General features: G+C 57.5%; 1 protein-coding gene and 1 long non-coding RNA gene across 4 annotated transcripts in view; one reads left to right on the plus strand and one right to left on the minus strand.

Annotated features, from left to right (window-relative positions):
• Positions 1-14,525, minus strand: SIGLEC15 (sialic acid binding Ig like lectin 15). Its single transcript, XM_081801322.1, has 6 exons — positions 14,474-14,525; positions 7,426-7,485; positions 6,675-7,058; positions 5,256-5,636; positions 4,023-4,053; positions 1-2,321 (listed from the first exon to the last, which is right to left on the minus strand). The coding sequence occupies exons 1-6, from the start codon at positions 14,523-14,525 to the stop codon at positions 2,240-2,242; spliced, it is 990 nt and encodes a 329-aa protein (XP_081657448.1). The 3' UTR covers positions 1-2,239.
• LOC115943830 (uncharacterized) overlaps positions 10,275-16,574 on the plus strand; it is a 27,773-nt gene continuing 21,473 nt past the window's right edge. For all 3 annotated transcript variants that reach the window (XR_014139621.1, XR_014139622.1, XR_014139623.1), the window contains exon 1: positions 10,275-10,725. This is a non-coding gene — a long non-coding RNA (uncharacterized LOC115943830). The remainder of the gene's footprint in view (positions 10,726-16,574) is intronic.

Genomic DNA, 16,574 nt, shown 5'->3' on the forward strand with positions numbered 1-16,574 from the left:
ACTTTTAGGAAGCCCAGGTGGCACTGAGAATGGGGATGTGAGCAAGCTCCCCAGGTGCTCCTGACACAGGTGACCCTCTCTGAGAGCCCAGGGTGTCCAGGTGGAAAGCGCAGCCTGAGCGCGTGGGGCATGTGGGGCAGGTGCAGTGCCAGGCCAGGGAAAGCATCCCGCTGGGCAGTACGGGGAGTCAGCACCATGCTGGGCCGCTTGGGTGCCCGGCTCCCTTCTGCTTCTCGGCCCTGTTGGGGGCAGCACTGGCCACCGCGTGGGAGACTCCTCTCGCTGCAGCCCCAGCTCCGGCCACCGTGCCTCTGTGCTCACGTCCCAGCAACTTTCAGCTGCTTCAACATCATGCTGTGTCCGACCTCCTGGCCTTTGCCCAGACTGTCCTTTCTGCTTAGAATCACCTTTGTTCTTAACCTTCCAATTTCCATCCTTCCCCATCACACATATCATATCCATGTCCCCTCCTCCAGGAAGCCTTCCCAAGATTGGGTCAGTGATCCCTTCTGTGTGCTCCCACAGCACCTTCAGCATTTTCCACTTACTGGTCCGTGGCTCACTAATGTGAGAAATCCTGGAGTCTTACTGTGGAGCCCTCAGGGCTGTGCCCCGGGCTTCGGGGTTTCCTCACTCCAAGTGGTGGCAGGTTTCACTGCCCGGCCCCTTGAGGGTGAGTTGGGCAGGTGGCTAGTCCTGCTCTCAAGTGGGAGACCCTCTAGTGCTTTCTTTTTATCTCCAACCCAACAATCCACAGCGAGAGATGCTGGATCCATGGGAGCCTGGGACCCTGCCAGTCCGTGATGGGCACATACCTTCGGTAAGAATAAACCCTGTTTTCAGCCACTGTGATTTGGGGGTTTGTCGGTTAGCACAGCACAACCGAGCCCAGACTGACTGATAGACACCCCTTACTCATTTCTGTACACACGTCTGGCCCAATTCCTCGCACAAAACGGACCCTTAAGAAGTAATTGCTGTCACAGTTTTTCTTGGCTGCAAAACAGGCCTCAAAGTCCATGCAGATGTTTCAAGACACACCACCCCCGTGTCCCTGGCTTCTTCGTTGGTGATACAGGACCCTCCATGCAGATGTCCTCGTACAAGGAGGTGCAAATGCTGATGCATTTTTGGCAGTTCAAACAGCCTCCTGGATGGATCCCCAGTTAACCATGGGCTGCTGACACCCACAGGCCCTGGCGAAGGCTCTGGTGAGCAAGGGTACCTCGCCACCCACTTCCCTGCTTATTAACTTGTGAAGATCCCTCCACTTCAGGCCACCTCCCCAGAAGAGCATGAGCCAGGGCCCCTCCCCACTCTGGGTTACCAGCCTAGCTTTGGGAAAAGCTCTGAGGCAAAGTTTGTCCCCATCGCCTCTTCAGTCCCCTAGCTCTGTGGCCCTTTCTTCTTGCCAGCTTGCCCGGGTCTCAAGCACACCTGCTCCCCCCCTCTCCTGACCCCAGGGACTGCGGGAGCTAAAATGCACACGCTCGCACTGACGTGTGAATGTGGAAGGTAGCACCCCACAAAGTCAGCCTGAGAGGCCTCGGGCAAATGCCGTGAAATTGCTGGTGCTTTTGGACCTCACACGTCCGGGGAGGGTGTGGGTCATAGGGAGAGGTCGCTGCTGCAGCTGCCTTATCCATGGGACCCTGCAGCCCAGACTGGCCCCTAGCCTCTCAGCGTTGGATCCTTGAGGGCAGTGGATCCCAGATACAGGAGACGATGGGTTCCCAGGGGGTCCCAGTTCAAGGAGCGCAGAGCAGCCGATGGGGTAAGAGGTGGGCAGAGGGTGGGGGGCAGTCACAGAGGAGACCCCGGGAGGCAGGGGGACCAGGCTTCTCCTCACCACTGAGTGGATGTTCCTGGGACCACAGGTTTACGCAGCCCCAGCCTCAGAAGCCCCGGCCCTGTCTGTTCTACTATGATGTTCTGTGTAGGAAAGGGCGAGAGTTTGTCCGTGAGTTTCGTGCTGGAGCTTGCACGCATGTGCGCGTGCACACACACACACTCAAAATGCTGGTCCCACTGACATAAATATCCCGGGGGCTCTGGGACAGACATCCTTGTAGGAGACCACTGAGCCTCTGTGAGCGGAATCTTGACACCCTTTGTGGGAGGTCGCCCAGCCAGGGGCTGCCCGTGTGGCTGGGAGCCAGGAAGGGCCGTCCCAGCCAAGCTTGGCCTTGGCCTCTGCTCTTTATGGGGTACAAGTGGATGCCAGTGGCCAAGGGGCTCCTCATGGTACACATGTGGCCGCTGGTGGGTCCCGAGGGCTCATCTGGCTCAAATTCTCATAGTTGGACTCCTGAGCCTGGGGCCTGTGGACAGGAGAAAGTGCGTTGACCACCCAATACACAAGTGGGGGCGCCGCCAATTGCCCACACCATGCCCCAGCCACAGGCAGGAAGGAGAGTTGAAATGGGCGCCCGGCCTAGACCCAGCAGAGCGTGGGGACTAACTAAGGTTGGAGAAAGGAGAGCGGGCAGCAGCGTCTGCGGAGCAGGGAGGAGGCTACCATGGAGGACGGCCTCCCAGACCCCAGAAGCACTATGTTCTGGAAGGGATCTCGTCGGTGGCATCAACAACCGTCTTGTGCCTGGTGCCCCCCACACTGATCTCCCCAGGCGTGGCCCCCTGAGCTCTAGCTGCTCTCCTCACTTCTCCCGCGGGCATCTCAGACCTATGTGTGAGCGCTTGCACCCCCTCCTCCCTGTCGTCTTCATCTCAGTCAGTGGCACCCAGGCTTACAGCGCCGAAGCTGGGCACCCTGGCTGCCTCGCTCGCTCGTGCTGCCCACCCGGCCCCCTGGTCAGCCCTGCCTTCCGTCTGCCCGCCTCTCCACCTCCGCCCTGCCGCCTCCTCGGAAGGCTCCTGGCCCCCAGCCTTGTTCGGGTGGGGCCCCCCGGGTGCTTCCCATCAGCACTCAGTGACTTCCCATCGGCCCCTTCCCGGTCTCCCCTGAGCCTGTGACGGGCCCAGCGGCCGCCTCCCTTCCCGGGGCTCTGCTGCGTGGCCCTGTCCATTTCCTTCACAGCTCATACTTCAGAATCGAAGCTGATCTTGTTCACGTGTTTATCAAATTCTCCACGTTAAAACGTGAGCTTTCTGACGTTGGGGAATGTCGCTGTAGTGTTAGCACCCGGCACGCTGTCTGTACACAGCAAGTACGCAGTGTCTACCTGACCCCTCGGCTTTCTGACGTAGGTGACTCGGTGTGCTAGTCAGTTAGCGGAGCAGAGGGACACTGCATGGGTTTTCAAGAACGTGGGGGATGGCTGGCCGGGCAGCTAGAGAGAGGGGCCTGGGCTGGTAATACGGCTTCTCCCGCCCTCAGGGCACAGGCAGGGACCAAGTTATGGGAACGCCTGCACTTGTCCAGTAGGCCCTGAAAGACTGGGTTCTGCCCCCCCACTCCCCAGCATCCCAGGCACCCCGTCCAGGGTCAGTGAACTGGATTCTTTCTTCCACGCAGACCTTCACTTGAACAGACACCGAGAGAGAAGGGGAGCCTGGACTGCAGGGTCAGCACGTCCTAGCTTAAACCCTCTGAACCTCTAATGGCATTTTGTTTGAGAAGCCTTCAGCTCTGGGGCAGAATGAGTGCCCCGAGCGGGCTTTCGTGTGAGTCTGCCTATTCTAGAATGCTGGGGAGCCCAAGAGGAAACACAGCCTCTAGGAATCACATGTAGGCACGGACATAAGACAGAAAAATGACCCTTTGGCACCAGGATACCAGGCAGGTCTGGGAGAGATGCCAGTGTGAGGCCCAGACTGTAAATGCTGGGGGAGGGGTGGGTGGGGAGAGTAGGTCAGCGTGGCCTGGTCTGGCCAAGAAGGACTTGGGAGACTGAAGAGCAGGGCTTTGGAAGGCTGTAAGGAAGGTCGAAACCCTGGTCGAGGCCCAGACCCCAGCCCTGCCGCTTTGCCTGGTCTTTCTCCTTATGCTACAAGCCCTGGAAACTCTGTGTGCCTTGGCCAGTGGGGACTTAGACTGGGGTGGGTGAAGGCAGGGTACTCACCGTGGTGGGGTGTCCTGGGCAACTGGGTGCTCTGTAGGAGGGACAGAGAGAGAGAGAGAGAGACGCATGAATCTCTATGGTAGCCTCAGGCGACAGGCCCCGCTGTCCACCCCACCGCACTGTGGAAAGTGGTCTGAAGGGACGTGCGACAAACACTAGCTAGCCAGGCATGAAGCGGCCTTAGAGATGACCAGGAGTTAACGATGAGAAGCGTGGAGGGAGAAGCCGCCCAGCAGAAGAACCTGCCTTTCTCAGGACTGTGGCGCCCAGAACGCTTGGTGGGTCTGAAGAACCGGCAAGGAAAGACAGCAAAGCCACAGGAAAGGCAACAGCCAGGGCAACTGTGACAAATTCTGGATTTCATCCCAAGACGGTGTGAGGCGGGTGCTACTGACCTGGATGGTCCGAGAGGCTCTGGGAAGCCCCTGTCTGGCACAAGCCGATTTCCCATCCAGCTCAGCGAGAGCAATGAGGGGTGAACGGCAGGTCCGGAGGACACCCTGCTGGCTCACGCGCGCACACCCTGCTGGCCCACACGCGCGTGCACCCTGCTAGCCCATACGCGCACACCCTGCTGGCCCACACGTGCGCATTTCCGCACCTGTCGCTCCCTCTGCTGGGAATACCATCAGCTCCTTGCTTCAGTTCCTGATCTAGCTGTCCCCTTACTTGTAAAGCCTTCCCTCCTGGCCTATCCGGACGTCCCACCCGGGTGAGGCATGCTACGCTCTGGGCCCCTGTGGTACCCGGGCTCCAGGATAGCCCTTCTCCCTGCAGACTGCAATTATTTGCTTACTCCTCAGCACCCCATTCGAGGACACGTCTTATTCATCTCTGTCTTCGGAGCACCTACACAGCACACAGTAGGTCCTCAAGATGCCTACTGTAACACAACGGAATGGTGCTATTTGGAAGACCTATGTGTGGTCAGAATCCTCGGGAGGAGTCATTTATGGGGTGTGGGCGAAGGGTGGGAGTTACATTTTTTGGGTCTCTGTCTCTAGGCTCGAGGCAAGTTCCTTCACTTCTCCGTCCTCCGCTTCCTTAGCGTAAAATGGGCTCCTGCTGGTTCCCCCCTCCTGGGCTCTACGCAGGGAGAGGACAGCGAGATGAGGCACAGGTGCAGAAAGCGTGCAGGGGCTGAGTCACGCCAGGTGCTCGGCCAGGCGGTCTTTCCTGGGAGAGAGCCCCCGCCCGGCCCCTCGCCCCCACCCTGGCCCGGGGTGCACCCACCTAGGCGGCGGCGGGCGGCGGCGCGGGCGGCCAGAATGCCGAGCAGCAGTAACGCCTTGAGGCCAAGCGCGCCGAGCGGGAGGGCGAGCGCCGGGGCCCCGGAGGCGCCGTGGAATCGGAACAAGTAGACGCTGGCCTCCGCGCGGCCCAGGCTGTTGGAGGCCGTGCACGTGTAGCGGCCGTCGTGGGCCAGCGCGGGCAGCTCGGCGGTCACCTGGTGGCCGTGACCCTGGCCCGGGCCCGGCACGGCGGCCGAGCCGTTGCCCAGGGCCGGGCCGGACCAGTCGAGGGCGGGCGGCGGCTCCCCCTCGGCGGTGCAGAGCGCGCGGAAGGCGTGCGCCGGCCCGGGCAGCACCGAGAGGTTGACGATCCTCGGGGCGGCTGCGGGCGGCGGCCAGGGCGTCGGGGGAGAAAGCGAACCGAGGTCAGAGCAGCGGCGGGCAAGGGGGGGACCCCTCCCAGTCCCTTTTAGTCACCAAGAGATTTGGGGCGGGAGCGCGGAGAGGAGGGTAGGCGCTCTAGCGCCATGGTGCCTGGGACCCCATGGAGATGTGGCCTTGGGCAAGTTATTCTGAAGCTCCGTGCCTCAGTTTCTTCATGCATAAAATGGGGATCATTTACCTTATGGGGTCGTTGAGGAGATTTGGCAAGTTAATACATGTGGGGTGCTTGGATCCGGGCCTGGCCCATAGCAAATGCTCACTCAACGGTCGTTACCGTTGCTGGAGCTCAGGGCTGGGGGCTGTCTGCCGGTAGGATTTCAAGGGCACTTCCCACTCGCAGACAGCCTCACCAAGGTCTAGAGTTGAACGCGGGGGTATGCGGCAGGGCGGCGCGCGGGCCCCGGGTTAGAAACTGACATGCACTCGGAGAGGCGGCACTCGGAGAGTCAGGACCGCCTGACTCCACAGGCACATGGGAAGTTCTTGGCAGAGCCAGACTGGAACCCAGAACGGGATCCCCACAGCAGGGAGGGCTAGGATTTTTGAAAGCTCTCCAGCTAATTCCAGTGCGCGGCCAGGGTTGAGAACCTCGGCTCTAGGGGCCGGGGACCCTGGTTCCCACTTCTTTAGGGGCTCCCGGGGCACCTCCCCAGGGGGCTGCGGGTGCCCTTCAGTGCACAGAGCACACATTCCATCGCAGCCTTGCCATTATTGTTCAACTTGTGTCCCTCCCCCTAGACTGAGAGCTCCTGGGGCCATTCACCAACCCCCCCCCCCCCGCGCTCCCCGAGCTTCATTCCGATGCCCACTCCCGGGCGCCGCTCAGCCCTTCTCGGGGCCAGCATTCTGCATTTTTACCAAGTTGCCGAGCGGCCCGCGCCCATCGCCAGGTGTGCGGCCCCCTGCCCTAGAGAAAGGCGCCGTGTATCGCCCCCCTGGGGACGCGGCGGGCCGGGGGGAGGGGCGCCGCGCTCACCGGTCACGCGGAGCCGGACGCCGTGGCGGCTCTCGTAGCGGTCGTGGACGTCGCCGGCGAACTCCACGCGGCAGAAGTAGCGGCCGTCGTCGGCCAGGGCGAGGCGCTCGACGCGCAGCGACAGGTCGTTGCGGCGCGGGTTGCCCAGCAGCCGGAAGCGGCCGTGCAGGCTCAGCGCCGTCTGGCAGAGCTCGCTGCCCCGCGCCGCCGCGCACCGGAACACCTGCGGGCCCGCGTAGGCCTCGCCCGCGCGCCAGATGGCCGTGAGCGGCCCGTCGTAGTGGCGGTGCGGGTGCGTGAAGGTGCAGGGCAGCACGGCCGCCTCGCCCGCCGCCGCGCTCACCTCGGCCGGCACCTGCATGGACCAGCGCTGCTCCGGCGCACCTGCGGGCAGCCGGGAGCGTCAGCAGACGCTGGGGTGGGGGGACCCCTCGCCGGGGAGCCTGGAACCCGCAGGACTCGGGGAGCGCCCCCGGGGGGGCCGCTGGAAACCCCAGGATTTCAGGAAGCGTCTCCCTCGTGGGGACCCAGAAACCCACCCCGTGACTTGAGAGGCGTCTCCCGGGATCTTGACTCCCATGACTCTCAAGGTGCCTGGACCCTCCCTCCCTCCTTCGGGGAGGTCCCATCTCACCTACAGGCCCTCTGACCCCATACGCTTTCCCACCACCTGCGCTGCTGCAGAAAAGCTTAGGGATCCGTGGTTACCATACAGTCCCAAGCCTCCCACGACGGTGAAAATAACACTTACTGTGCACCTCTGTGTCGACCAAGTTCCCGGTAGTATCTCTTTTGGTTCTCGCAAATGAACCTAGATGGAAGCACAGTTATCCTTGGGTTACATGTAATAAACGGAGGCACAGAGAAGTTGTGTAATTAGGTAAGGCCACACAGCTAGAAGGAGGCACAGGCAGCATTCTGACTCAAGACTGCCTGACTCCACAGCCAGCAGTCTAGTGCGCTAAAGGCGTGGAAGCCTGGGGCTCATCCAAGGAGACCAACACTCCCATTTACAGAGGGGAAACAGGCCTCAGCAAGGGGTGGTAGGTTTTGAACTTAACGTGTGGAGCTGGTAGACGAGGTTCCTTTAGAACCCAGGTCAACCCAAAGGGGCGTCCCAAAGGGGCATCCCAAAAGCCAGATGGGGAGCTGAGAGACCATGAGCGGTAGAGCTTCGTGCTGTCTTCTTGCTCTGGGCCTAGTTGCCTCCCCTGCTGTGCTGTGAGCCTCTGAAGTATGGTTGAGCTCAGGTCTGGGAGCTGTGCTCGGCCTCCAGCTCCAAGATGGCGGCAGAGCCCCGCCCCTGTTGTTGCATGCCTGCCCTGCTTTGGGGAGGGGGCGAGCAGGTGGGCGGCTGGGTGTTGGAGCCGGGCCTGGGAGGATCTGGCTAGGGGTGGTGTCTCCCCGAGGAGGGAGGACAGGCTGGTAGGCCCGCGCTGCTAGAGCCCTGAATGCAGTTCACAAAAGGGATCTTTAGAGGGAATAATATAGTTGCTCTTGTATTTCCCAAGAGCTTTGTAATTTACACAGTTCTTTTATAGACATCATGTCACATGACCCGCAAGACACCCTGGGGGAGTGAGGGGGGGAGGTATTGTTATAGATCAGAAAATGGAGGCCCAGAGTCACACAGGCAGAAGATGGGAGAAACCCAGCTTTTCTGACTCCACGTCCAGTGCTCTTTACTCTTTGAGGGTAGCTGCTGCCTTGGGTAGGAATCCCCTGAGCCCACAGCTGGTGACCACCCATCCTCCAAGAACCCTATCCCATCTACTCCGCTTCCTCACTGCTTGCTTCATGCTCTCCTTGCAGCCTAGTGGGGTGTGTAGCAGGTGTGTGCAGCAGGTGTGTGCTGCAGGGGTGTGCTGCAGGGGTGTGCAGCCGGTGTGTGCTGCAGGGGTGTGCTGCAGGGGTGTACTGCAGGGGTGTGCTGGTGTGTGCAGCAGGTGTGTGCAGCAGGGGTGTGCTGCAGGAATGTGCTGCAGGGGTGTGCTGCAGGGGTGTGCAGCAGGTGTGTGCTGCAGGTGTGTGCTGCAGGGGTGTACTGCAGGGGTGTGCTGGTGTGTGCAGCAGGTGTGTGCTGCAGGAGTGTGCTGCAGGGGTGTGCAGCAGGTGTGTGCTGCAGGGGTGTGCTGCAGGGGTGTGCTGCAGGGGTGTGATGCACCAGTGGCGTGGGGTACAAATTGGGTTGTGTGAGCTCTGCTTCGTATGAAACCACACTTTGGGCTTATGCTGAGCTTGCCATCAAGTAAAACCACACATTCTTTTTTCACACAATGTGCTTGTAAGCCAAATCTTGTTTCTTCTGGACAAGTGGAATTATGCTTTTGAACCCAAGTGAGGACATGGCATTTATCTCTAGTTATGAGCTTGTTTGTTCAGCTGTTAATAAAGGTCCTGGTTTCGGGGCGCCTGGGTGGCTCAGATGGTTAAGCGTCTGCCTTCGGCTCAGGTCATGATCCCAGGGTCCTGGGATCGAGTCCCGCATCGGGCTCCCTGCTCGGCGGGGAGCCTGCTTCTCCCTCTGCCTCTGCCTCTCTCTCTCTCTCTGACTTTCATGAATAAATAAATAAAACATTTAAAAAAAAATTAAAAAAAAAAATAAAGGTCCTGGTTTCACATTTGAGAAACCCTTTCTGAAGGTTTTGCTGGTTTACTCTGTACTCCCAGGTGCAGAAATTGTTTCCCCACTCCTGAGGCTCAGCCTCTGCCTCAGTTTCCCTACACTTCCCACCCTCTGTAACCTCAGCCTCCTCTGACCTTCTGCATCTTGCAGGCATCATGGAACCAGGTACCGATTACTCCGGGTAGTTTTTGCTATTGTGCACTCATCGATTGGCAAACATTTATCGGACACATTCCCACTCTAAGCCAGGCACTTGGATACAAGCCAGGGTTACAAAGATCAATAGGATACCTTATCAGCCTGCTGGAGCTCACCACTCAAAAAGGGAGACAGATCTGTGAACACATAATTACACTGCAGGCTGCCCGGTCCTCTAATGAGGGACACCAACAATGCTTCCTTTGTCTGAACAAGATTCCTGGCCCATTTCACTCACCAACTCCCTCCCAGTCACCCCAGGCCTCTGCTGAGTCGTCCTACAGAGGGAAGCCTTCCCTGAACCCCAAGCCTGGGTCTGGCATCCTTACCCTGTGCCCCAGGGCCGGCAGAGGTTCTTCCTCCATATGGGCATGGCCTATTCAACTGTGTGTCTTGCCCAGGCACCCAGAAGCTCAGGAGGGCAGGGACCAGGGATATGTGGTCGTATTTGTGTTGTTACTGCCTTGCGAGGGACTTGCCATGTAGTAATTGATGTTGAATTGCTGTAACAGGGCAGAAGGGAGGATGACCAGGCTGGCAGGGGAGGGTGGTGTGGGCTGGGGGAAGAGGTGTGCAAATATTAGGCAGGGAATCCTTGGAGGCCCCGGGAGAGAGGACGTGTTGTTTCGGCGGAGCCTCAAGAAAGGAAAGGGATTTGCTAAGCCTTGCTGTAGACTGAAGGCGTCCTAAGCAAAGGCAGCAGCTGGGCAAAACCACAGAGGCAAGGACATCAGTGAAGGGGTTGCAGGGCATGCCCAGATCATGGGCCCAGAGTACGCAGTGCTTTGGGTGCTCACTGGGAGACGGTCCTCATGTCATTTCATGTGCACGACAGCCCCAAGAGGGACTGGCAATAGCCCCTTTTGGAGAAGGGAGGGCTGAGGCTCAGAGAAGCCATGTGACTGTTGCAAGGTCATCTGACCAACCAGAAGCAGGGCTGAGGCTTCTCCGCTCCATGGTTCCTGTTCCTACTTTGTCCCCTGGGCTGTGTTGCCTCTGGACGACAGCCTAGTTTGGAAACATCCCCTCCCCCCGCCCCTCCCTCGCCCTGGAGGCTTTCAGAGCCGAGAGGGCACACAGGGGCCCTTTCAGCCAGTGTTAAGATCTTGGCTCCTGTTAGGGGGAGATTTGTGTTTCCTGTTTACCTGCTGGATGGTGTTTCAAGAGGCAAGGGCCTGGACTCCCTCTTACATGGAGACTTTGGATGCATCCACCCAGGAACTCGAGGTGAGAGTGGGAAGTCCTAGCAGGGATTGCCCGGGGAGCAAACACATGTGCTTTGGCAGGAACCCAAGGTCCCAGCATCTTGTGACATGTGCCGTTTCCTCCAGCAGCTCTTGCACGTCTTTAGCACAAGGGAGGGAATCCTCCAGAACTGAAACCTTGGCCCCTTGTTGTAGTCTCTGATCTCCCTGCCTCAGGACTCTTAACCTCCAGGTCAACAGGAGACCCAGACTCTTCTCGCTGTCCAAAACACCGGCCCTCAATGCTGGGCCACAGGGCGTACTGGTACGCCTCCCAGCTTTGGCACAGCTGGACCTGGGGGACAATCTCCCTTGTGGTCATTCTTTCCTTGCCTTTTATGAGCACCCGGTCTGAGCCTGGCACTGTTCTAGGCTCTTTCACTTCCTGGGGGCTCTTTGGGCAGGTTACTTAATGTCCCAGGTCTCGAGCTCCTCTGCTGCCAAATGAGGCACCTAATACCTTCCTCGTGGGCTTGAGCGTTGAATGCAGTCACACGGGTAGCTTGCCCCGCACATGCTCGATGCACGTTAGACCCTGCTCTCACCAGCCCGGCAAAGGGAGTGTGACTGTGAGGGAGCAGGGTGGGGGCGCTGACCAGTGCTGCGGAAGTGCTCTGGGCATACATCTGGAGGTGATGCAGCAGGAGTGAAGACGTGGTACCCTGACATTGCACCTTTTCTAGCTCACGTTGGCATCTTAGATAATGTGCGCAGTCACAGCTGACCGTGGTCTGGGGCCAGTGTCGGCCACAGGGTGCTCTCTCCAGAGTGCCCATTTAGCTCGTCTCTGTCCGTGCTCCCCCCCGGCCTTCTCAGGGCCCTCCTCCCCAACAGTCCTCCTCCGCCCCAGCTAGGACTTCTCAGCCCAAGCTACCGGCCACAGTAGCCGCCGGGAGCAGAAGCAGCATCCTGGCTCACGACACTCTCCCATTTCCTTCTGGACCCATGACCAGCCCATCTCCTCCCCGGCCTTTCCCTGCACCCCCACCAGCTAGGGCGACTGCTGTGATTTGTCTTGCCTTTTGGTTTGTCTGTCAGCAGTGGTTCCGAGCTAGTAAATTCCTCTGAGCACCAAGCTGTGCTCCGGGCTCACGACCAGGGCACGTAGGTGGTGTAAAAGGTGGGGCTTGCCCTCGGGAGACTCCAGAAGTTCAGTCCAGGCTGTGACACCCCAGAAAAGTCCCCTGACTTCCATAGGCCTCCTTAAAATTGGGACAAGGGTCCTTGCTTTGTAGAGCTGTGGTGAGGAGTGAACGAGCTGCTTGTCCAGGCCTGACACTGAAGTCTTTGAGGATGACTGTGATCTCTCCACCCGCTTATCAGAGGCTTGTGGACCAACTGCAGTCTTGTCCAAGGTCACCCAAGCGGCCAGAGCTCCCAGACCATTGTTCTTCCCACCTGCACGTTCCCCGGCATCTCCAGCTTTCCAGAAGCAGATTTGTGGGGAGCCCAGAGGGGAAAGACAAGGGAGAGTGTGCGTGAGCCCCTGGGAGATTCGGGGCTGCCCCAGGGCACTGGGTGCTGGGCCTGGGTGGCGTCAGTATGAAGGAGAAGGGCACAGGAGGTAGAAGGGGGTTTCCTGGGCAAATTCCTCCCACTTCGCTTTTGCCAAGGGCCTGCCCTGGCCCTCTGCTCAGAGATGTGGTTGGGGACGAGCCTGGGACTGCGGCACCCTGCTCAGGAAGCCCCGGGGCTCCTGCATTGCAGCCAAACCCAGCCTGGTCCTCCTGTCCAGGCCTGCTGCCTCATGGAGGGGCTCATAGGTGAACGTCTCCAGAGGGGTTTCAGAAAGCGGGGTCCCCTCACCCTAGTTCACGGGCCTCTCGGCTGTAGCCATGAAGCAGTGCCTCAGCCTCCCTGGGGAAATCTCCTCTCGAGCCACAGCTGGAGTGCTTGTGTGGTTTGGGTTTTGTTCTTGGACACGTGACTGCTCAGGCCTCCTCTAAGTCTTTTTGCCTTTGACTGATTCATAGCAGCTGACCCTCAACAGGAGAAAAAGAAACCCAAACCACCTCCCACCCCAGCCTCGCCTCTCTCGAGGTTACGTGGCTTCAGCAAGATTTCCCTGCCGTTTATGGCACGATCAGTGAGCACCAGGACTGAGCTGGCGGGCTTTTAACCAGGGTCTAATTATCCTTCACAACACCCCACGAGGTGCCGGGTCCCCACTTTACCGACGTTCCGAGAAGTTAGGCAACCTGCCCAGGGCCACACAGCTGGTAAATAGCAGAGCCAGGATTCACAGGTGTGTGTGACATCAACACTCACGTCTGAACCGCTCTCTTATCAGCCCCCGGTCTGGGTGGGGTCACCTCCTCCAGCCCCCACCCGCTTCGCCCCCACCACTGGGCTGGGTGGTGGGACGGGGGGCAGCACGGGGTGGGGGCCGGTGGGGGCCCAGTCGAGAGCCACACATCCACCCACACCACTCACTGGGCCCCTCCGCGCCTCATCCGTGAAAAGGGAATAGAGTAGTTCCTTTTTCAGACGGCTTCGAGGCTTACGTGGGTTCTAATTAAAGGGCCCAGCACTTGTAAGAGCTATCTGTGGGTGGTTGCTAGAATTATCCAAACCAGACCTGAACTGGACGCTGCCTCTTTTGAATGTTCAAGAGGAAGGAAGAGGAGCTAAGGGTGGGAGTTGACAGTCCAGTCATGGAGACAGGACCCCAGACAGGGGCTATTGACTAACTCAGAACACCATGATGTCACCGTGCGGCGCATGACGGCCCGTGGCCCTGCCCGTGGAGGCACCGATTCCGAGTCTAGGGGCAGAGTCTCAGGAGGGACCAGGGCTCAGAGGATGGCCTTTGTCAGTTATCCCGATTGCCTTCAACTACCTCGTGTATCAGACTGACCCAAGAGAGGGCGCCTGGGTGGTGCGGTCAGTTAGGCGTCCTACTTTTGGTTTTGGCTCAGATCTGATCTCAGGGTCATGAGATTGAGTGCACTCAGCACAGAGGCTGCTTGAGTTTCTCTGTCCCCACCCCCCCTAAAATAAATAAATAAATCTTAAAAAAAAAAATGACCTGAGAAGATGGTAGAACATGAGGACTCCTGAGCCCTGCCGCTTGATAGAACCAAAGGATCTGCCTTTAGATGAATGCCCCTCTCCCCACCAAAATTCTCATGCAGATGGTCCGTAACCAAAACACCATTCCCAGCAACCCTAAGTCACTGAGCTGAGTGACCAATGATGTTGTTACTTAAGCTGCTGCAAAGAGTTCCCATTCACCCCTTGGGAGTCCCGCTGGGTGCTCAGGGTGCCCTCTCTTACTTGCCCCATTCCCCATGGGAAATCAAGCCCACTCTTACCCCAAACAACCATGCGCCTCCTCCCTTCCCCTCTGGGCTGTGCCCATCAAGACATAAGGCACTCGGATGACGGCAACACCCGAAGTCCCTCAGAGCCTGGACTGTCCTCCCCGGAGCTTGCCCATTATCTTCCTTGGATCCTCACAGCAGCGGTGAGCAGGTGGCCTTTCTACAGGTGGGGCCACTGAGGCCCAGAGAAGTCAGAGGATTGCCCAAAGTCCCGGGAAACCCAAGGCAAAACCCGGGCTTGAACTTCTGACTTCTGTCACTGCGGCTTCCCTCTTTCCTCCTCCGCAGGTCTGGAGGCTCTGGGTGAAGCCGGTTGCCCCCGGCGCCAGGCGAGAAGACTGTACCTGAGGTCGTGTGAGCATCTATTCTGTTCTGAGCATAGGCCAGAGAGGATAGTGGGAGACTCACCCATCGGGAGGAGGCCCACTAGGCAGGCCAGGAGTCCGACGGACCATTCCATGTTGTGAGCGTCCGGAGACCCCAGGCTGGCCCCGCGCTCGGCTAGGCCATCAGGGAGAGGCCTCTCTGGCGAGGCTGTGGGTGAAGGCAGGTGAGGGGATGGGCGGTGTGCCCGGGTCTGTGCCCCGACCGGGCTCCAGGCACGGGAGGAACTGGCGAGAGGCAGTCAGGTGGCCTGGGTATGATGCGATAAGGCCCGTGGGGTTTAGTCATGTGGAAAACCAACCGGGGAACCACTGGGATGATTTTCCAGGACAAGAAACAGAGAAGTACACGAGGAAGATGAGGGACCTTTTCCCATGGCTGCTGGTCCCTTTGGAAAACCTGCTGTTCTTATGCTGCCTGCCTTCCCTTCCTCCTCCCCTCCCTCCCCCACCTTTCTCCCTCCCTCCTTCTTTCTTCCCTTCCTTCCCTCTTTTCCCTCCTGCATTTTTAGTGTGCCAATATAGGTTTTTGTTTTTTTGGGGTTTTTTGGGTTTTTTTTTAGAGGGAGAGAGTGTGCACCAGAGGGGGGCGGGCAGAGGCGGGGCTCATGGTGGGGCTCCATCTCACAACCCTGAGACCTGAGCCAAAATCAAAATCAGAGCCACCCAGGTGCCCCCAGCATGGGTTTTCATTTTGATGAATCTGTCTCACTGTGGCATACAGATTTTGAAGTGGTGATTATTCATGGAAGGATAATTATCTCCAAAACGTAGTTATCATTGACAATGGTTACATTACCAAGTGGCATAAAAGGGAAATAGTAAAATTAGTAAGCAAATCAATCCAGGCAAACATGTCAACATGCTCAGAACATCAAAATGCCAGGTAAAAATATCTACTGCAGGGGCAGAAACTTCGTAGCTGTTGCAAGGAGGTCATCAGAAAGTTGGACAGAAAAGTGGCCAGGAAGGGGGGCTGGCAAAGATGAGCCAATCCGTGGCTAGAGGGAAATATTTTAGGGATAAAGGCTAATCCGTTAGAGAGAAAGACAGAGACAGAGAGAGAGCTCGGCTCTCAAACACAATAGATAAAAAAAAAATAGAAGGTGATTTCTCTCCCATATGTCAGTCCCAAGGTGAGCTGTTTATCTTGGCAGGTGGCTTGCTTCTCCTGGTCATTCTGGGATCCAGGTTCCTCCATACCGTTACACCCTCACCCCCTTCCCCTGTGGCACTATTAATGCCTTTTAAGGCCAAAGGTGGGAATCAGGCTTGATCAAGGGGAAAGACAGAAACTTTAAGTCAGTTGGCTTCTGTTTTTGGTTATCCATGATCCCAAAGTTGTATACATCACATCCACTCCCATCCCAAGGGCCCAAACTTAGTCATAGAACCACACCCACTGCAAGGAGCCCTGGAAGTGAGGTCACTAGCAGGGCGGTCTTGTGGCCAAGTTACAATTTACGACCATGGAAGAAGGGAACAGGTGTTGCTGGGTAGTTACCCGTCTCTGCCACAAATGCTCGCTAGAACTCAAGAAAACTAACCTTTGGAAAAGAATCGACTCCATAAACTCTAAGATGTCATTGAAGGATGCACCCTTATTTTATATAGCACTGAGAGAGAGAGGAGAAAAAAAAAAACCTTTCTACCTTTTTATAATTGTAAGATGCCATTGACTGTAACATGTATCCAGAATTCAGAAACGTGAAAATGTGAAAAAATGAATGAAATATAGTTCCTTTTTAGCTTTTTGGTAATATATTCTCAATAAGAAAAGACTTTTCAGAGGGGCCAGTGTGTCCTCCCATTGCAAGAAGGAGCCATAGGGAAGAGATGCCAGTCCATGGTTAGGCCAGGGTTTTACAGATACTCTTTATCAGGTTAAGGAGGCTTTTCCTTCTACTCCTGGCTTGCTGAGAGTTGTTAGCATGAGTTAGTGTTGGATTTTCTCAAAAACTTTTTCTGCTTTTATTGAGATAATTATGAGATTTTTCCTCTTTAGTGAATTACATTGATCTTTCCTAATTGAACCTGCCTTGTGTTCCTGAGATAAACCACACTTGGTTGTGATGTAGTATCCCTTTTACATATTTCTGGGTTCAATTTGCTAACATTCTGTTGAG

The sequence above is a fragment of the Leptonychotes weddellii genome, chromosome 13 (genome assembly GCF_054177405.1).
Source record: "Leptonychotes weddellii isolate Sample4059 chromosome 13, ASM5417740v2, whole genome shotgun sequence".
NCBI lineage: Eukaryota > Metazoa > Chordata > Mammalia > Carnivora > Phocidae > Leptonychotes > Leptonychotes weddellii.

Excerpts from the sequence above, each read along its gene's own strand:
- SIGLEC15 (XM_081801322.1), bottom strand. The coding sequence starts at position 14,525 with ATGGAATGGTCCGTCGGACTCCTGGCCTGCCTAGTGGGCCTCCTCCCG. Across the intron at positions 7,486-14,473 it reads AGTGGGCCTCCTCCCGATGG|GTTCATTTGCGAGAACCAAA; the intron begins GTGAGTCTCCCA and ends GCTTCCATCTAG. Across the intron at positions 2,322-4,022 it reads GCCCAGGACACCCCACCACG|GCCCCAGGCTCAGGAGTCCA; the intron begins GTGAGTACCCTG and ends TCCTGTCCACAG.